The sequence below is a fragment of the Emydura macquarii genome, unplaced genomic scaffold, assembly GCF_026122565.2.
Source record: "Emydura macquarii macquarii isolate MOO-44397 ecotype Brisbane River unplaced genomic scaffold, CSIRO-AGI_Emac_v2 contig_1598, whole genome shotgun sequence".
Classification (NCBI taxonomy): domain Eukaryota; kingdom Metazoa; phylum Chordata; order Testudines; family Chelidae; genus Emydura; species Emydura macquarii.
In genome coordinates this window covers 5,404-28,151 of record NW_027131735.1, presented here as the reverse complement: position 1 = coordinate 28,151, position 22,748 = coordinate 5,404, and the positions used below count along the sequence as shown (strand labels likewise).

The 22,748-nt window shown below is 48.7% G+C and overlaps 1 protein-coding gene across 1 annotated transcript; it reads right to left on the bottom strand.

The window, feature by feature from the left end:
- Positions 1 to 8,556: 8,556 nt before the first annotated feature.
- On the bottom strand, positions 8,557 to 20,129 carry LOC137157847 (scavenger receptor cysteine-rich type 1 protein M130-like; the record flags this gene model as incomplete). Its single annotated transcript, XM_067555284.1, has 6 exons — positions 8,557 to 8,682; positions 11,071 to 11,382; positions 11,825 to 12,139; positions 12,219 to 12,536; positions 19,265 to 19,579; positions 19,815 to 20,129. Coding segments are annotated over 6 exons (1,701 nt in total), but the record flags the coding sequence as incomplete, so codon positions are not given.
- Positions 20,130 to 22,748: the final 2,619 nt, after the last annotated feature.

The window sequence follows — 22,748 nt, the reverse complement described above, 5'->3', positions numbered from 1 at the left end:
TCGTCCCATGTTGCCCAACCCGGTGGGATTGAGCAGGGGGGGAGGATGTGTGACAAGGTTAGACCTGATGGCTATAGGAGGGTAGTAGAGAGGGTCTATATTAGCCCCAGAATGAACAAATCCCTGTTCCCTGGGTGATCCAGCTGGGGCTACTCTGGGGCAATTAGGCCAATTAAGCCAGCTGAGGCCAATCAAGGAGCTTGCCCCAGTAGTTAAAAGCCTCCCTGTCAGGCAGACAGGGGCAGCTGGAAGGGAGTTAGGAGAGGGAACAGAGCGGAGCGGAGCTGCTACAGGACTTGGAGCAACCACTGCCACATAGTACGGCCCCAAAGGTACCAGAGACGATCGGGGGGGTACCGGTCGGGCTGCGGCTGGGGACCCAAGGCACAGGCCTGAGGGAGAACCCCTCCCCACCCAGTTCCAAGAAACAGATGGCGAACAGTGGGGCCAAGGGGAGGCGATCCAGGGAAGGAGTAAGTCACGGACTTTTGAAGACTACTCCACACAGGGTCCCAGTGTCGGGGCCCGGGGCAGAGGGCGGGACCGGGCCCCCCCTGATCCCACCCAGGCACGCCGTAGTCGTGGCCGAAGAGGGCACAGTACCCATGAGAGGGCTAAACTAGCCGCCCACGCCACACTACGTAACATTCCCAAAGGTGTGTTCATTGCTTGAAGCAGACTCAGGCAAAACCCTCCAAGAGCAGAGAGTCAGTTCACACCTCACTAAGGCATGCATAAAACAAATCAGCTCCTCCAGGAACAATGGACTACCCTAAGCATCGATAAGGAGATACTCACTGACTTAAGTATGGACGAAGCCATACCAGCACATTGTTTGTCACCTGACCCTAAAAGGGGGGCGAGGTCCCAGAAGGGGCGAAAGATGATGTTAAAAAAAAACAAAAAACATTTTGCTGTTCTGTGTCTTCCACCCCCATCTACAAACACCATCAAGCAACTTAAATGCTGACCCAGAGGAGAGCCTGACTGAGAAGGAGACCAGCCAGCCTGTGGTGAGAATCATTTAAGACTGCAAGGTTGCTGAAAGTGTTAAGCTTAGTTTAGAATGTGATTTACTTTTTGTTTCATCTTGATCTAATCTGACTTATTTTCCTTAGATTTATAATCACTTAAAATCTTTCCGTACTTAATACATTTGTTTATTTGTTTTATCGAAAGCAGTGCATGTGGTTTGAGGTGTAAGACTATTTGCAGTAACAAGGTCGGTGCAGATCAATTTCTTTCATACATTGACAGACCATTGAGCTTGCAGTGTGCAGTGTGCAGCATTGAACATTGTAAGATGGCAGTTCCTAGGGTTGCATCTGGGACTGGTGGTTCTGGCTGGGGTCATACCAGTGCGTTATCACAAGAGTGGCTGGCCAGAAGCCCTCACTCACTTAGTTGAGAGCACCTTGCTTGCTGTAGGCTGTGTGTAGGCTGACCCAGCGGCAGGGTAAGATGGGTTCCAGGAGTGAGGGATTGGGTTGACACAGCAATACACCAGTCCAGCTTACAGAGAGGAATATAACACGGGTTACCCAGAAGATCAGACTAGATGACCTAAAGCTACCTTCAAGGCTTAAAATCTCTAAAGCTGTGAATCAAGAAGAAAGTTTAGTTTGCAACCTCAAGCTCTCAAACATTCAGAATGCCAGATTTGTGCTCACTTTAATTAGTCCCTTTTGTGCATATACATTATGATACAGTCTTTAATTACATTATCATTGTGACTTCCTCCCCCTGCAATCTGGACTGGTGTGTAGCTGCCACCCCAATTCCTCACTCCTGGGCCCCGACTTCCCCCCGCTTTGCTGTGTGAATGAATGTGAAGTGCTGCGCACTGCACCCTGCAAGCTCATTTATATTTCTACATCAATTTATCAAATAAATTGTTGTGCACCAGCTCTGTCATTCTAAGTGAGGACTCTGCATACACTGAATCCACATACACTGTTTTAGATAAAACAAACAAATAAGTTTATTGACCACAACAAGGTATTAAGTGAATATAAGTCAGAGTAATACAAATCAAGAGATTAATAATGCGTTAAGGAGTTAGTCACAATTAACTAAAAGATAACTCGCATCCTAACCTAAGGCCTAGTACACACTTACCAGGAAATCGGGTAGCAGTTGATGAGGGTTACACAAGCTACTCTGCGTAGCTTGCATAACTCCCATCGACTTTGTAGATTACACAGCACTAGGCCTTTTGGGGAAGTGGTTTAGCTGAATTGACTTCCGAATTGATTGAGCGGGTCTTCACTTCTGCTCAATCAATCCGTATAGATCAATCTGACAGTGGCAAATTTGCCGCTGTCCATGTGTACATATCCTGAGACTACTATTTCAGTAGATTCTCAGTCTGTGAAGATAGCTTACTTATAGCTGGTTACAATACCCCTTTCAACCAGGTCCCCCCTCCCTGTGGGTAGGTGCCAGTCCTTGATGTCGCTTGGCAGATAGATTCCAGGGGACAGCCCAGAGACAAAGATCCTTCAGCTTTTAAAAAGTTTCCTCAACACCCCCTGGGGTCAGGTGATCGGGCTTATCTAGCAGTGGGCATGATTTCTTCCACTTGAACCAAAGTGCTCACAGGTGCTTAGGCCAGTCCACTGTTCCTGTATGCATGCCTCTGCTGGGCGTGGAAACTCAGCTTTGTGTTTGTCTGCATCTATTCAAGCCATGTGAGAGACACATTTGGGGATATGATATAGCAGGGTTTCATATCTGTACATATGTATGACGTTGCAGGAAACATGCTACCACAACAATAATGTTCAGTATGCCATGAGCATTCCAAAAACAACTTACATTACATACTTTGCATCAGACACACACAATTACAGTACAAGCGAGTGCTCAGCACTTCTGCAAATCAGAGCCCACAATCTCAAGCCAGCCACCCATAATTTTGGGAATATACAGCTAGAGACCTCTTGTGAAACATTACCAAGGATCATAGAAACGCTGTGGCAGAGGCAGGACTAGAATCCAGTTTCCCAGGACAGCATTCAACTGTCTTTACAATGAGACCTTCCTTTCCCTTCCTGCAATCCTCTGCCTCATACAGTGCACACTCTACAGTTTCTGCAACAACTGAGGCTGGGGTGCTAATGACAACAGCTTCCTGCACTCCACAACCCTGAGGCACAGCACCGTCTCTCCTGTACACTAATTGAGGCAGGGATCCTGTGGAGAAAATAATTACATGAGAACATGCCAAGGACTGCATCTTAATGCCTACGTACAATGGGGCCATCAGGATTGGAACTTTCAGATCTTTAGATCCACTACACAAACCTAGGCCACTGCAGCTAATAGACTAACTCACAGCAGTAGTAGGCTGTCATCCTTTTTGCAGACTAGCACCAGAGGGGGATCAGAGGATTTTGTCAGAGGTGGGGGTTGACAAATATTTGCTGACAGCAGGGGAATGGCAAAACTCAAGGACCCTGGGTTCCATTCCAGGCTCTGGAGAGATGCGTGCTCCACTTGTCATAGACCCGTTTTACCTTGTTCCCCCAAGTCTAGCCCCTTCTGCCCTCTCACCTCCAACCTTTTCCAGCCTGTCTCTTTCCCATCCCTTGCTCTGTGTCCTAGTCCCATTTTCCTTGTCACCCAGTTCCGTCTCCACTCAAGCTTTTCATTCCCAGTCTTCTTACTAAGCCAGTCCTAGACTTCACCTCTGGCTTCCCAGCAAAATCTGAATTTCCCCCTGTTCTCTGTGCTGCCCCTGCCCTTTGGGGTCCTCATCTGAGCCGTTTCCTCCCTCACCCTTTCCTTGGATGATCCTGTCTGCCTCCAACCCCAGTTTTACTCCCTTGATGCCTCACCCTGTCTCAGGCTTCTCTACACACACACTCAGTTTGTGGCACACTGAGGTGTAAATTCACCTCGCACTAGCCGGCTGAGCATGGAGTGTCCACGTGGACCCTGCTGCTGCTGCGCACTAACATTTTCCTAGTGCTTTGAAACGGGAGTAGATGGAAGCGCACTGGGGAACGGTTAGCGCCCGGCAGCACGTCCGCATGGACACTGAGTGCATGGCAGGCCAGTGCAGGGCAGATTTACACCCCAGCCTGCCACACACTTAATGTTCATGTAGCTGTGCTCGCAGTCTTCCCGCCCCACCCTGCATGCCTATTCCAGTCTCTTCGCCCAGTTAGTTTTAGACTCTTCCCACACCCTGGCTCCTGATCTGATCTGTCTCTCCTCACCCACTCCCAGTTCCTCCCCAGGGCTTCCCAGTCCCAGACTCCTCACCCAGTCAGTCCCAGTCTCCTCCAGATCCCAGTCTCCTTCCTCAGCAAGTCACAGTCTCTATCCCTGACTCCCTGTTCTAGTCGCCCTGCCTAGCCAGTCCTAGTCTCTTCCCCCAACCCTCCTCCCAATCCCAGTCTCCTTGCCCAGACAGTCCCCATTTCCCCCTTTCTCTCCCAGTCCCAGTTTCTCTCCCTGCCACCAGTATCCAGTCTCAGAATGTGCTGCTCCCTCCGCCCCCGCCACCGCACTGGTTCCTCTCCCAGTCTGTTCTCCCCCTCTTACCCGAGTCTGGTTCTTGCCACTTCTACATTCAATTCAGGGAGCTTCCTTTCCGTACTGCCTGGGCCCAATAGGGGAAGACAGACTCTCTGTGGCAGAGTGCCGGGAGTGAACAGATGAGCTGCACTCTGATTGTGATGCTGGCAGACCAGATACCAGCTCATGGCAAAGCCCCAGCCTACACTGAATGCCTACAATTGCACAGCCAGGCCAATTCACGTGTGCATTAGTGTAGGTCAAAGTGACTGTTGAATGGATGAGTGTACGTGATGTTTAATCTTCAAGAAAACTAATGCACTGTTACTTGTATTGTTTTCACTTATCTGTATCCCTTTATAATATAATAGCAAACAGTTACACTCTATATACCCCTGTAATCAAATAAACCATCAAAGAAGACAGAAGCCTTGCGGGATACAAATGAAGAAGCCTCGTGGAACGCAAATTACAGAAAAGTGCTAATGTTAAAGCAAGTGGCCATTGTGTGTGATGATGGGAGGTCAAAGACTCTAAATGCATTCGTCACTCTCCATCATCAAAGTAAGAGCCCACATGGGCAGTGACCCTAGCAGCTTGTTTTGTGGGAGAAGAAGCTATAAGTTTGGATTCAGGGAAAGATCCTTCATCTCTGGGCTGTTTGGATTCTAACAGGGTGGAATAACTGAATGAGAAGATGGAGATCGACAGAATTATACTGGGAAGCTCTGCGAGACTTTTGGGAAACTGGCAGATTAGAAGATCTCTGCTACCATTGGAATTATAGATTGTGACTCACCTGTACATATGTTATCTGCTTCAACCTCCCAGTAACTCTCATTTCCTTTTAGTAATAACGTTTAGTTAGTTTGCTATGGAATTGGCTACCAGCATTGTCTATGGTGTAGGATCTAGGGTACCCACTGATCTGGGGTAAGTGAGTGGTCTCTTGGACTGGGAGCAACCTGAATGTGGTGTGATTTTTGGTGAAAGTGACCATTTTATCACATAGTCCATCTTGCCTGGATGCAAGACAGACTGGAGAGTCTAAGGGGACTGTGTGACTCCCTGGTAGGAGTGTTACAGTGATCCAGGAGCTCGCATTTGGTACTGGCTTGGTGAAATCTAATGACAGACCACACCACCAGTTTGGGGTGTCTGCCCTGTCGTCTGACAGTCTGACCTGAGCCAGGGACTCACAGTTGTTAGCCACTTCAGACAGTGTGACGCTGATCACTTAGACACCATTTAGTCCCCCAGAGAAAGCTGATTGAGGTAATTCAATAACAAAGCTTATGGGCTGGGTGTAGGGTGTCCAAATGTCCCATTTTTATAGTCCCGATATTCAGGGCTTTGTCTTATATAGGTGCCTATTACAACTCAACCCCCTCCTGATTTTTCACACTTACTATCTGGTCACCCTAGCTGGGTTGGATACAGAGCCAAGTAGCCCATCAGACCAAATCTGATAAAAAGGCACTGAAGGACACCCCAGGTGGGAGAGAGAGAGAGGGGAGCAGGCATAGCTGAGCCCAGGCCCAAAAAGGCTGCAGAGAAGGGAGATCTCTGCTCCCCTCAGGTCCTGACAAGAGGCCCAAAAACCCAGACGACATTGTAAATAGACTGTTTCACGAGGACTAATGGTGTGGTAGGGAACTGAAAATATGTGGCATTGTGAATGCGCAACTAATGGGGTCTGTGCACTTTTTGCAGGGTAAGAAGACAGGAGCAGGGACACGTCCTGGTTCACTCCCTTGTCTCAGTTCTGGTGTCTGTTGTTACTCTGATCCACAGCCCCCAGGAGCAACTTTCACAGAAAGGTCCTCCCTCCCTGCAATCCCCGGCCTTACTGGCTAAGCACATTCCCACTGCTGTAACAGCTGAGGTAACTGGGTGACTGCAGCCCAGGGACGTTGTGGGACTCAGCCTCACCAACCTTGTGGCTGCCCCTCCTGAAGGAGCCTGGGACCACGGCAGGAGCCACCCAAGATTCACAAGAGCAACCACCCTGCGAACTGTGCTAGAGGGGCCATGCCCCAAACTGACAAGAGAGTGATAGGAAGCAGCCCAGGGCAGTGGATTTAGACTCCCTGCTGGGAGAGCCACCCTGTTCAGGGATTGACGCACACAGAGCCCTGGGCTGGGACCTGGTGGAGAGGTAGGACCTCAGTTCCCTACTCCACCACCTAAGAGACTGGGGCTACTCAACCTAGAAAATGAGGGGCAGCAGATCAGGTGCACTAACCACTAGGCTGCCCGACCTTTCAAACACCTTGTTACAAACCCTACATTTATTCCCACTGCAAACTAGCAGTTCCAGCTCAGATGCAGGCGTAGTTCTAAAGAAAGGTGCAGAGAAGGGACTTTTGCTGTGATACCCCTTGGTGTGTGTGCAGCTTCCTGGTGAGGTTCTAAGAGAAGGACTCCCTCTGGTGCACTTGCTAGGTGTGCAGTACAAGGCATCGCAGTTGTTATTACCAGGTTAGGGATATTACACTGGCAAAGGCCAATCTGTTTTTTGCAGAGTTTCGAAGTCCTTGCAATTAAGCTCATTTTTATAGTGTTCCCGCCCACCCTATATTTTTATTTGTTAGAAATACTAGGAAATAGCATAAACCTCCCTTCCCCCACCCCCAGGTGATGAGAACGTTAAGATTTCTCACTGAAACACTCAAAATCCAGGAGAGGCTTACGATTAAACAGTATTACTGTGCTGTGTAGGGCTGAGATATGTTTTGGCTGAGCCCTCTATGCTGCGCCAAATCTACAGGGTATCAGATTGTTTGAAAATTTCTATTGTTGCTTGGTCCAAAATGTGAAAAGTAACAAAACAGACCAGGGGGTGCCCCAGGTTAAATCTAATTCTGGCCAAGCTGGGAGAATCCACCCATTCCTTGTTCACCCCATGAGGGTGGGAAATGGGCTGTATAAATGCCCCCACATATCTGTACATCTGCAGTTGGATGTCTAGGTCTGGATTTTAGGGTCAGGGTAACATTTTCAAAAGTGCCTCAGTGACTTAGGAGCCCACGTGATATTTTCAAAATGACTCAGGGCCAGATTTCAAAGGCCCTGGCAGGTGCCTAGAAATGTAGATAGGGGCTGGTGGGATTTTCCAAACCTCCTGGGGTTCAGCACCAGAAACATCTGAAAATCCCACTGGGTGCCTGTCTGCAGTTTTAGACACCTCAACATCTTAAAAAATCTGACCCGTAGTCATAGTCTCAATGAAAGTCAGTGCAAGTTGTGCACCAAACTCCTGTTGGCTTCTTTGGTAATCCCATGGTAAAGATATATAGAGTTTTGCAAACAAAATTTAATGGTTACAAACAGACACATGATTTGCAAGCAGGCAAGTTCACTTATTAAGTGAGTCTCATTAATTTTTCTAGGGCAATGATGAAGTTTCCCAAATATTTTTTCCCCAAATTGGCGACTGGCAACAGCAGCCACAGACCCTGTGGGGCAGGTGACACCAGCACTACTAAGTGCCCTGACAAACAACTGCATCCTTAGGAAACCTTCAGCCCTGCACAGCAGGCAAGCTCCAGGCCGGATCAGAGATCCCTCCCTCATGAGCCTCGACCTACTCAGAGGAAAAGGGAAAGGAAAGACGTGGCATTGAAACAACTGGAAATGCGATAATGAAAATGTTTCACAGTTACATGCGAGATCCTCCGTGGCCAGTGACATGAATAGTAATAATTACAGCTCAGTAATGACAGGACTTGCTCTGGTTTCTGTTCATTTCTCATTAGGCTCACAGGCACACAAAGTCCTCTGGGTTCAAGCCTTTTTGTCTCAGGGAATTTGCCTGTCAGGACTGAGTTGGCTGATTCTTACCTGAGCAGGTCACTCCAGCTTCCTCTCCGTGATTGCAGTTACTCTCACCCCATCCCCCATTCCTGCAGTGCCAGAGAGCAGTCTCGGAACCACGACAGTCAACGTCATCCAGCCACATCGGTCCAGATCCTGCCCCAAAATGAGCTTTGCCAGGGGCACTGACAGCAGATCCACATCCCAGCTGCTTACAGACAACACCAGCATCTTTCATGTTCCAGCCATCATCACACACGGTCCCCCACTGATCGTTGTGTTTAACCTCCACTCTCCCGGCACAGGGGCTGCCTCCATCCGCCAGCCGCAGCTCGTCAGCACCTGCAAAGAGACACAGAGCAGGTCAGAGCGAGCAGGGAGCCCCTCCCCAGCCTTGTCACAGCAGAGTCCGCGCCCGGCAGCAGGGATCCGCGCCCAGAGCCATGAGACGGGGACGTGCCCAGAGCTGCCTCGTGGAGCCACCTCCTCACGTCTCAGGGCCTCACACGGGCTGTCAGTGCTGCAGCGCTCGCCATTTTATCACCACGCTGCCATTGGGGGGTTCACCTGTCTCGTGATAACAGGATGGAAGGCGCCAAGTCACCGAGTTTCCCTGAGTCCAAATGGCGCCAGCTCCCGTCACTGTCAGTGGGGCTGGACCTGGTGAGATGCTGCCATCTCCCCACAGTCTGTCAGCGTGTGGGGGAGTCACTCTGCCCTGAGCAAAGATGGCTGCCAGCTCCCACTGTTTGCAATGGGACTGAAGCCCTCAGGCAACATGGCTGCCCCTGGGTGGCTCAGCTCCTGTGTGATGGGGAGTTTGAGGGGGGAGCAGGGCACTGGGGGGCAAGAGGCAGATTTAGGAGTTGCAGGGAATGGGGTGAAGACAATGACTGGGCAGAGAGAGAAGAGAGGAGAGGAGAGGAGAGGAGAGGAGAGGGGGTTTTGGAGCAGGGGGCAGGAGGCACCGAGGGGGCAGGGTCTGTAAAGGGGGGAGCAGGGAGCCAGAGTGAGCAGGGTGAGTCTGGAGTGGGGGGCGGCAGAGAGGTCACAGAGGGGGCAGGAGGGAGTTAACAGGGAGGGAGCAGAGAGGGTCAGGAGGGAGGGGAGGGGACAGGGATCTGGAATGGGGCAGGATGGGGCAGTGCAGATGGAGCAGAAGGGGTCTGGGGTACCAGGAGAGGAAGGAGTGTGGGGTAAGAGTGAGCAATCAGGGGCAGGAGGGAGAGAGGAAAGGAGAGTGGGGGGTGGGCAGAAAGAGGGATGAGGAGAAGAGGGGCTCTGAAAGGGGGGAAGGAGGAGAGGGGTGGGGATGGGTGACCTTGTGAAGGGGCAGGAGAGAGGGGGCCTGCAGCAGGGCAGCAAGAGTGTGGGGAGGGCAGAGGATGTGGAGCAGGGATGAGAGGGAGGGAGACAGTCTGGAGCAGGGGGGCAGGATGGAGGAGGGGGCTGGAGGGGGCAGTCTGGGGCAGGTGGAGATGGGGGAGTATTGGGGAGGGGAATGGGGTCAGGAGCAGGGAGGGGAAGGGTCAGGAGTGGGGACAGGAGGTGAGGGGTGGAAGGAGAGGGGAGGGGCTCTGGGCAGGGATGTGCTACCCAGACTCCGGCAGAGAAGCTGAGGAGTCAGGCAGGGAATTGTGGCTCTTTGCAAAAGGATAAACCAATCCCGCCCTGTCTCGGTGCAGGACAGTGGAGGTGAGCGGCTGGTGTCCGTGTGCAGGTCTCCGATATCTCGGCCTGTAACTCACCCCAAACAGCAGCACAAGTTCTGTGTGCGAGTGTGCGCCCGGCTGTGTTCATTAGCTCAGTGGGTCTCCAACTCGTTCCCAGCCAGCCCTACGTCTGCCAGAGGCAATGGAGCAGGAGGGGAGAGTGAAGGCAGCGCTGGGCCATGGCCGGCAGTGCCCATCTCCGGGTGAGCAGAGGGTAAGCGCAGTCTGCAGCCGAGCAGCCAGGCAGAGTTGTGCAGTTTGGGTGCATTGAAGGTGACGTTGCAGCCTGTGATTCGCACCCCCGCTCTGGCCGAGGAGCCGAGGGGAGTTCAAATGTCCAGAGACAGACTGAATAACGTGACTGGCTGGTCTTTACAGGCTCATGATTCTTGATCTGTGGAGCTTGGCAATGCTGCCGTGTTCTCCCCACCGGAGCTTCCTCCCCCTGCCTGCCCCACACATTTCCCTCTGCCACGGGGCCCTTCCCCTCCTCCTGCCCTGGATCCCTTAAGGTAACTCAGTAGTTTGTGCACATGTTTTGCATGTATAAGGCTCTGGGTTCAATCCCCAGCACCTCTAGTTTGTCCTGCTTTGAACAGTGAGTTGGACTGGAGAATCTCTTGAGGTCCCTTCCAACTCTAATATTCTGTGATTAAGGAACTACTCCTCCCTTTTCTCTTCTCCCCTTCCTACCTAGTCCCTCTGCCCTGCATGTACCGGCTGCTCTCCCCTGAATGAGCAGCAAAAGCTGGCTGCTGGGAGAAAAGCCACTGGGAGGGCATGGGACCCAGAGGAGCGGGTGGGCCTGGGTCTCTACCCCATTCCCTAGGCAGACTGTGTAACTGGTGACGCCCTGGCCCACTACAAGAGCAAAACCACAAGACCCACTAGGGTGAAGCCGGCTGTTTGCCATAACAGTAACAAACTGCAATAATTATATGAAACCCTTTCAGTGACATAGACCTGACCACTGAGAGTGTGTGTGTGTGTGTGTGTGTGTGTGTGTGTGTCTATTTACCTTGGCAGGACAGGTGGGTTTCTTCTACTCTGTTACACGACTGTGGTTTCCAAGGGTCTGACGGGCATTGCCACAGGGAGCTGTGCTGCTCATTGCACCGAACACCATCCACCCAGGTGGGGCCGGAGCCGCTTCCATGTGTAGAGTCATTCAAAAGACTCCCTGCGTCTCCACAGTCCAAGTGTTTGCATATAAGCGCCATGGTGACTGAATCCATAGGACTGCTGCAAACACTGCCCCACGTCCCATTGTAGAAAACCTCCAGCCGCCCAGCACAGTCACTGCCATTCACCAGCCTCAGATCCGTGAACTCTAGGAGGAAATGCACAGGTTGGGTGTGAGGTTTTCTGAGTGTGACACACACTGGGGTGTGAAGGCTGAAATCCCAGAGATCACTAACAAACCTGCCCATTCTTCTACAGCAGCAAGATTCATTTGAGGAATCAAAGAGGTTCTTCTAGAGACCAGTGACAGGCCCATGAGCACTGGAAGTGTTATTTAAAAGACACCATTTACCAACAGTGACACACAGCGGTACCTGAGATTCACAAATTACTCCATGTTCTAAGGCTAAGGAAATAATGTGACATTTCCAGTCCCTCTTAGTATTAACTGTTGACAATGCAGGTAGGTAGGTGGGGGAGAAAGAGAAAGGAGATAAACATTCTGTCATCATTGGCTCACTGCTCAAACACCCCTATGCTTCATTAAGTCCCCTGCTGACCAGACTCACAGGAGTATTCAGAGAACAGACCTGAGCAGAGAACTCCTGCATCGTCTTTGTGTCTGCAGTTGTGCTGGCCCCAACCTCTGGAAGGACACCCCCAGAGATCTGATTCGTTCCCAGAGCAGTTCACATCATCCAGCCAGATCGGCCCAGATCCTGGCCCATAATGAGCAGAGACAGTTGCATTGATGGCGTATCCACATCCCAGTTGTTTGCAAACGACGTTGGAGTCTGGTAGCTCCCAGGCATCATCACAGACTGTTCCCCAGGTGCCATTGTAATAAATCTCCACTCTCCCGGCACAGCGACCTGCCCCATCCACCAGTCTGATCTGCCTGCTCCCTGCAGGGAGAGAGCCCAGCTGTTAATTTGTATTTTCTCACTGAACAAAAAATGTTTGTGAGATTTGGAAATGAATCACCTGAACAAACGACAGCGACGTCCTCAGCAATTCCTGCCTGGTCTGTCTCAGGTGTGGAGATGTTGCAGAGAGTCAGACGAGTCTCATTTCCTGCACACTGGACCCTTCTCAGCCCCACGGGGCCCGTTCCTTGCTCAGACTTAGGGATGTTATAAGCTTTCTCAGCGACTCCGCACTGGAGCTGCCTGCACACCACGCTGGCGTCGTTCATGTCCCACTGCTCATCCAGCACTCTGCCCCACACACCACGGAGGGAAATCTCCACTCTCCCATCGCACCGGCTCTCCCCATTCCACAGTCTGAGCGACTCCCAACGACCTGGGCTCAGGAGAGATGGGACATAGACTGAATAACACTCTCTGTGTGCACTAGAAATATTCCAGAGTGCACATGAAATTCTGGACTGTTTCTAAGTGAGAAGGAACAGCCCAGTGATAAGAATGTATCCCAGTGTTAAAGGGAACAGCCTCTGTCAGAAGATATTTTTCATTTGACTCTATAAGTGGAAGGTGCTGTAAGGATTACAATACTCTGGGTTTGACAGAGGGGCTTGCTAGCAGACACTGTAAATGAGTGAACGAGGGCATTCCCGGAGATTACTGAAAGAGAAAGACAAGCAGCAGAGTCAGTTCAGGACACACCCAGCTGGCTGTGTCTGGTACAGTGTGTACCAGGGTGGCAACCTGACGGGGGCCGTGTGTGTGCACTGGGTCCAAAAAGCTCAAGGATCTCAGAAGCCAAATAACATTTCAAGCCTAAGAGTGAAATCCTGACCCCATTGAATGAAATGGTAAAACCTTCATTGACTGCAACGGAGCCAGGAGTTCACCCTAAGACTGGACCAGGGGAATGAGTCCAACTACCCAGTGCAGTGTGAGGGTAGAGAGTAGACTGGGGGCTGTCCAAGGAGGTCCATGGATGTAACTGGTTACCACAGCCCCGCAGGAAGGACAGATGGGATCGTGGCAGATGGATCTCGTAAGGAAGGGACCAGGTGGAGGAGTTGCACTGTATGTTAGAGAGCAGTATGATTGCTCACAGCTCCAGCATGAAACTAGAGAAAAGCCTGTTGAGAGTCTCTGGGTTAAATTCTGAGGTGAGAGCAACAAGGCTGATGTCATGGTGTGCGTCTGCTGTAGCCCACTAGAGCAGGAGGATGAGGTAAACGAAGCTTTCTTCAGGCAATTAACAGAAGTTTCCATATCACAGGTCCTGGTTCTCCTGGGGGACTTCAGTCACCCTGACATCTGCTGGGAGAGCAGCAGAGCAGTGCACAGACGATCTAGGAAGTTTGTGGAGAGTGCTGAGGACAACTTCCTGGTGCAAGTGCTGGAGGAACCAACTAGGGGCCGTGCGCCTCTTGACCTGCTGCTCAGAAACCGGGAAGATTTGGTAGGGGAAGTAGAAGTGGGTGGCAACCTGGGCAGCAGTGACCATGAGATGGTCAAGTTCAGTATCCTGACAAAAGGAAGAAAGGAGAACAGGAGAATAAGGAACCTAGATTTCAGAAAAGCAGCATTTGACTTCCTCAGGGAGCTGATGGGCAGGATCCCCGGGGAGGCTAAGATGAGGGGGAAGGGAGTCCAGGGGAGCTGGTTGTATTTAAAGAAACCTTATTGAGGGTGCAGGAACAAAGCAACCCAATGTGCAGAAAGAAAAGCAACTATGGCAGGCAACCAGCTTGGCTTAACAGAGAAATCTTCCGTGAGCTTAAACACAAAAAAGAAGCTTACAAGAAGTAGGAGCTTGGACAGATGACTAGGGAGGAGTATAAAAATACTACTGAAGGTTGCAGGACTGAAATCAGAAAAACCAAAGCACAATTGGAGTTGCAGGTAGCAAGGATCGTAAAGGGTAATAAGAAGAATTTCTACAGTATGTTAGCAAAAAGAAGAAGGTCAGGGAAGTGTGGGCCCCTTCCTGAATGGGGGAGGCAATCTAGTGACAGATGATGTGGAAAAAGCAGAAGTACTCAGTGCTTTATTTGCCTCTGTCTTCACAGACAAGGTCAGCTCCCAGACTACTCCATTAGGCAGCACAGAATGGGGAGGAGGTGAGCAGCCTTCAGTGCTGAAAGAACAGGTTCAGGACTATTTAGAAAGGCTGAACATGCACAAGTCCATGGGGCCGGATGCAGTGCATCCGACAGTGCTGAGGGAGTTGGCTGATGTGATTGCAGAGCCATTGACCATTATTTTTTAAAACTCCGGGCAATCAGGGGAGGTCCCAGACAATTGTAAAAAGGCAAATAGAGTGTCCCTCTTTAAAAAAGGAAGGAGGAGGATCCAGGAAGCTACAGACCAGTCAGCCTCACCTCAGTCCCCAGAAAAATAATGGAGCAAGTCCTGAAAGAATCCATTTTGGAGCACTTGGAGGAGAGGAAGGTGCTCAGAAGCAGTCAGCATGGATTCACCAAGGACAAGTCATGCCTGACGAACCTGATTGCCTTCTATGATGAGATGACTGGCTCTGTGGATATGGGGAAAGTGGTGGAGGTGATAAACCTTGACTTTAGCAACCTTTTGATACGGTCTCCCACAATATTATTATCAGCAAGTTAAAAAGTATGGGTTCAATGAATGGACTATAAGGTGGATAGAATGCTGGCTAGATCATTGGATTCGAAGGATAGTGATCAATGGCTCGATGTCTAGTAGGCAGCCGGTATCAAGTGGATGCCCCAGGGGTTGGTCCTCGTGCCGGTTTTATTCAACATCTTCATTAATGACGTGGAGGATGGGGTGGATTGCACCTTCAGGAAGTTTGCAGATGACACTTAAGTTGGGGGAACCGGTAGATACACTGTAGGCTAGGGATAGGATACAGAGCGACCCAGACAAATTAGACTATTGGGCCAAAATAAATTTGATGAGGTTCAACAAGGACAAGAGTATAGACCTGCACTTAGGACGAAGAATCCCATGCACAGCTACAGACTGTGGACCCACTGGCTAAGCATCATTTCTGTAGAAAAGGAGCTGGGAGTTACAGGGGACAAGAAGCTGGATATGAATTAACAGTGTGCCCTTGTTGCCAAGAATGCTAATGGCATATTGGACAGCATTTGTAGAAACATTGACAGCAGATGGAGTGAAGTGATTATTCCCCTCTATTCAGCACTGGTGAGGCCACATCTGGAATATTGTATCCAGGTTTGGGCCTCAACTACAGGCAGGATGTGTACAAATTGGAGAGAGTCTAGTGGAGGGAAACAAGTATGATTGAGTAGCTGGGGCACGTGACTTAAGAGAAGAGGCTGAGGGAACTGGGCTTGTTTAGTTTGCAGAAGAGAAGAATGAAGAGAGATTTGATAGCCGCCTTTAACTAGCTGAAAGGAGATTCCAGGAAGGATGGAGCTAGGCTGTTCTCAGTGGTGGCAGATGACAGAACAAGGAGCAATGGTCTCAAGTTGCAGTGTGGGAGGTCTAGGTTGGATATTAGGATAAACATTTTTACAAAGATCGTGGTGAAGCACTGGAATGGGTTACCTAGGGAGGTGGTGGAATCTCCATCCTTGGAGGTTTTTTAGGCCCAGCTTCACAAAGCTCTGGCTGGGATGGTTTAGTTCGGGTTGGCCCTACTTTGAGCAGGGGGTTGGACTAGATGACCTCCTGAGGTCCCTTGCATCCCTAATCTATGAGTCTATGATTTATACTTAGAAAGGTTTCTCCTTCCCGTAGTTGTAAGAAGAAATCAGCATCCTCATGTGCTGAGGAGTTCCCTCCAAGAACCAGGGTATGGGCTGGGTAGCCAGTTAGGAGAGGCAGGGCGTGGCTGCAGGGAATAGAGTTAGGAATGCAGGTAGCAGCGTCTTTGAGGAACAGGAGAACTGCGAGGTGAATTGCCACCATGGTACAAAGGTGTCAGCTGTAAAGAGGAGAGTAGACATCTGTTGAGAGTGCTGGGCAGGACCTTTATAGGCTTAGTCATGGTGTGTAACAGAACCAGTGACCCTGAGCACTGTGAGAGAGAGTCCTGGAAGCTATTTGTAAATTATTAAGAAGAAGGTTTCAATCCACAGCTTCTTTGGCAGGTTTCTCTGTAAGGATCCCAGTACCAGCCAGTGAAGAAGCACTATGGAGACTCAGTGCATGGATGAGAAGTTGGGGCAGAGAGGGGAGCTGCACCTTCATTAAGCAGTAGGGGACCCTTTGGTGAGGGGAGAAGCAGAGGATCACAGTGGCCTCTTTGGGTCTTAGAAATCCATGGATCTATGACTTGGACCCAGAAGAATATTGTGTCCAGTTTTGGGCCCCCCACTACAAAAAGGATGTGGACAAGTTGGAGAGAGTCCAGTGGAGGGCAACAAAAATGATTAGGGGGCTGGAGCACAGGACTTATGAGGAGAGGCTGAGGGAACTGGGCTTGTTTAGTCTGCAAAAGAGAAGAATGAGGGGGATTTGATAGCGGCCTTTAAGTACCTGAAAGGGGGTTCCAGGGAGGATGGGACTAGGCTGTTCTCTGTGGTGGCAGAAGACAGAACAAGGAGCAACGGTCTCAAGTTGCAGGGGGGGAGCTCTAGGTTGGACATTAGGAAAAAGTTTTTCACTAGGAGGGTGGTGAAGCACTGGAATGGGTTACCTAGGGAGGTGGTGGAATCTCCATCTTTAGAGGTTTTTAAGCTGAGGCTTGACAAAGCCCTGGCTGGGATGGTATAGCTGGGGTTACTCCTGCTTTGAGCAGGGGGTTGGACTAGATGACCTCCTGAGGTCCCTTCCAACTCTAATATTATATGATTCTAAGACGGGCTCCATTTAGCCACAAGGAAACCAGACTGGCTGGCAATTAATATTAAGTTTTCCAGTGAATTATTTTTTCCACAGGACCCCTGGCACAGTCTGTGCCCAGGATGGATGAATGGGGGATGTGCAGTGTCAGGCTGTTGCCTGTACAACCCCTGCCTCATTCACTTTAGAAGCTGGAAGGCCGGTAGAGAATGAGCAGGGGAGTGCAGGAAGAACCAGGATGATCTTACTAAGAGCAGTGACCGTCGTGCACTAGAACTCAGCTCTATTCCTGCCTCTGCCGCAGACGTCACAGGTGATGCTGAGCAGGTCTCTTAAACCAGTTTTTATGGGGTCTGATTTTCAGAAGCACTGAGCACTCACAACTGCAGCCAGAGTGCAGGCAAGATGTGGATGCTCAGCTACTCTGCAGGAAGGCAGTGAGGTCTGGTGGAACCAGCACAGGGCTGCGAGTCCAAATATTCACTTTTCTCCTGGTTGCACTGCTGACTGCACTCCTGGGGGCCTTGGGCAAGTCACTTTGCTTTTCTCTCTGTGTCACCATCTGTCAGATGGAACTAATAATACTTCCCCACCTACGTCCCTGGAGTTTTGTGAGGATTTCTTAATGTCTGGACAGTCCTTTGAACACAAAAAGCTCCACAGAAATGGTGCGTGCTCTAAAGAAACAGGCCCTGAGGGTCTCAGGTTGGAGCCCAATCACCCCAAATAAGTAGCGAGTTTGGAATTTTGGATTTAATCATTGTAAAATTTTCAAAAGCAACTAAATGATGTAGGAGTCCAAGTGTCATTTTCAGAAGAGACAAGAAGTTGAAATCTCCATGGTTCTTGGGCCCCTTCATTACTGGGGGGAAAACATGAGATTTAAGTCATAAAGTCACTTAGGCACGTTCCAAAAATGTTATTCTTGGACTTCTAAGTGCCTAAGTCACTTTTGAAATGGGCATCATAATAATCTCCCACGGGTGTTATGGAGACAAATTCATTAATGTTTGTGGTGCGTTCTGGTACTACAGTGACAAGCACCACAGAGAAGCCCCTGAAGATATTAATAATTCTGTATTCAGTGCCCTGTGTGTGTACGGTATGTGTAGTAAATAAGGCCCCGGGGCACATTTTGAATAACGAAGATAAGAAGAAATACTCAACTGCTCCCACGTGCCCTGAGCACCATCCAGCCGGTTCAGAGAAGGAGGCTGGAGCTGCGGAGGATGATGCATGTGTGTGAAATAATAGAATGTGTGCATGCAATTAGACTGTATCATAAGGTATATGCACAAGGAAGGGGGAAGGAATTAACGTTGCCTGGGCAATCTGAACTCTGGTATTTCCTAATTCTGGAGCATTTTGCTTTGACTAAATAACACTGTTTAATTTTTTTTTTAAATAAGGTCAACACCCCCAATTTTTTTCCTCTGAGGTATTTCAAATGCAATATTTTAGTTTTTTAACAGATCCAATATATTGGCATGTGGAAATAGGATGAGAATTTCTGTTTAGATGCTGATTAAAATGTTGATTAACTTCAACTTTTAGGAAAGGAAAAAAGTCAATTTTCCTTTTCAGTTTTTGGGTTTACAGGTTTCCTTTTTCCTCCCCCTTTCTCATTTTCATCTTTTTTTCACTCTAAAAAGCTAGAAAAAAAAAATTTTTTTAAGGTGTAAGAAAGCAGGGGAAATTTTGTTTTCAATGGGAAAGGTGTGAGAAAAGTAAAAAAGCAGAGTAAGAGAAAGCAGGACTTTCTCTGTGTCATGCTACCAAAAATAGCCTCAGGATCCCATGTGAGAGAAGGGAAATGGTTGTTTTCAGCAGTTTATAATTCAGCCAAACCTGGAAGGAATTTCACTGCGCTAGAGAAAGACACTTTCCTGGCCCCAGCACTGACCTCTTGTCCAATTGCAAAGGCCTGCTGCAAACAATGAGGGACTGAGAACTTCTGAAGAAGGTGCTGAGAATATTTTATAACAGGAAGTGTGAAGCAGCCTCTACATTGGCGGTCGCTACTACCTCCCCCTCTAATTACTGGTTTTTCCCCTGCTCCACTGCCCTGCGTAAGGATTTAGTTGCTGTCCTTTTTACTGGAGAATCCAGGGCTTTCCAAGGTCACATCTATTCTATCACATCTTCTTGTGATAATATTATTTACTTTAATTTTATTTTTAACATATTTACTGTTGTTATACGTGATTTAATAACTAGCTCCCCTTCTCCTTCCTGTGCCCTGAGGTCCCCCTGCTCTAGGGGGCAGTTTCACACACCGAGGGGCAGGTGTCATGAATCCAGCATTTCTGCTGCACTTACCTGAGCAATTCACACCGGCGTCATTGTCATGTGAGCACTGAGAGGCCCCCAGGGCAGTAACAGGGCAATGCCCCAAATGGGGTTCAGTCCCTTTACAGTGAAATGTGTCTGTCCAGACAGAGCCAGTTCCCTTCCCAAAATACCCTCCTCCCGGAGCCGATACAGCGAATCCACAGTCGAGCTGATGACAGAGAACGTTGGCATCTGGTAAATCCCAGCGTGAGTCACAGACGGTTCCCCAGGCACCAAGAACCTGGATCTCCACCCTCCCTGAGCACGCTGAGCTGCCGTTCACCAGCCGGAACCCTGTGTGCCAGGTGAGAAGGGAGAAGGGGTTTAGAGACGGAGCCTTGGAGCTATTTCATACCAAATTGTGAAAGAAGGGAAAGTCAGGGGGCATTTGATCCCTTTCTCATTATCTTCAATTGTTTGGGTTTTTGATCCAACTCTATCAAAGCCAGCTCCCTACACAGTGAGATTATAACATTCATTCGCTTGAATCTACAATACACATAACTGGAATTTTAAAGACATTGCTCTGAATTCTTACGTGAGCATGTGACTCCAGCATCTTTTGTGTGTGAGCATGTCTGATTCACTCGTGATATCCTGGGACAGGAAAACAGGAGAGACTCATTCCCCACACACTGGAATTCTTCAGTCCCAATCAGCCCTTCTCCTTCTCCAAAGTGAGCTCCTCCTGGGGTAGATAGAGCTATTCCACACTGTAGCTCATTACAGATAACGCTGGCAATGTTGAGATCAAAGTGTGCATCACAGACTGTGGTCCACGTGTTTCCATGTAGTATCTCCACACGTCCCGAGCAGGCACTGTCCCCTCCAACCAGCCGAGGCTTAATGTGTCCTAGAAAGTCAATGAAGGCTGCAGATTATAAAGGGGTCTTTGGGAGTTAGGTTGCTCCATTGGCTTAGGACTTTGCCCAAAAGCTCATTCTGGTTCAGTGGCCAAGTGAAGGCAGCAATAGAGATAAAAAGGTAACATATAAAAAAAAGAAAAAGGGGGAATTCGACAGCTATCAATCTACATTAGAAGTTATGATATGTATGGAACAGATAAGGGAAACCAAAGACATCAGGGTAAATCCGTGACTGGCAGGGCTAAGAACAATAGGAAGGAGCTTTTTCATGTATATTAGAAACAAAAAACAAACATGCAAACAATTCCTAATATTGGTGTAGGCCCATTACAGATGAGGATGGTAAAGTTGTTAATAATGATGCTGTAAAGGAAGAGGTGTTCAATAAATATATGTGGTTTTGGAGAGAAGCAGGATGCGTGTTCGTATCATGTGAAGAGGATGAAGCACTCTGTAGCCCACTGGTAACTAAGGAGGATGTTCAAGAACATCTACTAGGGATAAACATTTATTTTTATATCAGCAGACCTCAATAGCTGATAAAACCACAGAATAATAGAAATGCAGGGTTGGAAGGAACCTCAAGAGATCATCTAGTCCATCCCTGCACACCAAGGCAAGTTTAAATGTATCTATGCCATTCCTAGGTATGCAAATGTTTGTCTAACTTGTTGTTAAAAGCCACCAATGATGGGGGTTAACTATTTCCCTTGGTATCCTATTCCAGTGCTTAATTACCATTATAGTTGGAAAGATTTTCCTAATATCTAATCTGAATCTCTTTCCCTACAATCTAAAATGATGATGTCTAGTTCTATCCTTGGTGGACATGGATAACAACTGAGTTATAGACTTTCCCATATTTGAAGGCTGTTATCAAGTACCCCCTCAGTCTTCTCTTTCCCTAGACTAAAAATGCCATTTTTTTCAACATTTCCTATAGGTCATGTTTTCTAAACCTCTTATTATGTTTGTTGCTCTCCTCTGGACACGCCCCAATTTGTCCACAACTTTCTTAAAGGGTGATGTGCAAAACTGGACACAGTACTCCAGCTGAGGCATCACCAGTGCTAGGTAAAGAGGGACAATTACTTTCTGTTTCTTCCATATGACATTCTTTCAATACAAGCAAGAATGATATTTCCCTTTTTCAAAACAGCATCACAGTTTTTCAATTTGTGATCCACTAAAACCCCAAGATAATATTCAGCAGAACTGCATTATATTCTGTTTTGGTGATTTTGCATTTGATTTTTCCTTCCTAATTGTAGGACTTTGCACTTGTCTTTATTGAATTTTAACTTACTCATTTCAGACAAATTGCAGGAAACATGCTACCACCACAATAATGTTCAGTATGCCATGAGCATTCCAAAAACACCTTACATGGCATACTTTGCATCAGACAACACACAGTTACATTGCAGAGGTGAACATGAATGATACACAAATCACACTGTCATGCTGTCTGGATAGGGGGGGCCCCTGAGGTGTATTCAGGAGCTCCGATTACTCCTTTCTATACCAGTCTCGCGTTGGGGGTGTCATGCGGGCTGGCTTGAGGGGGGGGCAGTTAGTATATTGTGTGACATCTGGATGGCGGAATCATAATAATCCATGTTGGGTAGGCCATGTCAGGTACTGTTCGGAAGGTTATAATATGCTAAGTAAGAGAATAATACTTGTGTTCATGTGTAATATGTGAAATGGAAGTTATGGATGTATTTGAGATATCTGTGTTTCAAACTGTGCTGCCTGGGCAACACCCCAGATAGGATGGCCGCAGAACAATGGCCAGCTTAATGGCCCATTAAAGCATTCCCAGGTGCACAGGAAGGCCCAGAGAGAGAAGCCAACATCACCAATGAGTCACCAGAACCTGCTTATGTGACTGGACCCCAGGCACACCTGAAGAGTCACCAGGATTGGCCCATGTGACTCTGGACTCCATTTTGGTTCTTGTGACTGTCCACAGGCTGCATGGCGGGGGAGGGGGTTTATAAGATCAAACCACAGAATCCATTTTGTCTACGATCCTGTCCAGCTGCAGACACACACCTACCTCTGGATCTACGCATCTTGCAACTGAACCGAAGGACTTAGACCCATCCAGGTACTGGATGTGAACCAGAGGGAACTATACAAGCCTGCAACTCCACATTTCTTCCAGAAACCTGATGTAAATGGACTTTTAATCATTTGTATATCTGTGATTTACTTTAACCCTTTAACATTTCTCTCATGGTTTATTTCTTTCTTTTCACAATAAACCTTTAGTTTAGATACTAAAGGATTGGCGGCTAGCGTGGTGTTTTAGGTAAGATCCAAACTTATATTGAACTGGTACTGTGGCTGACCCCTTGGGGTCAGAGGGAACCTTTTTAGTAAAGAGCAGAGAGTTTAAATAACTGGTCTCTTTACTGGACCTAGTGCTGATTTGGGAGCCTGGAGCTGAAATGCAGTAAAGGGGGCTGTGGGCATTTGTGGACTGGCTTCTTGATATCCAGTGTGGGGAAATCAGAAGCAGTTCGTGGCTGGTTGGGAAGCCGGGCTTCAGTGTCACCCACCAGCGGGGGGAGATTCTGCTCTCCTTTTGCAGCCTGCCC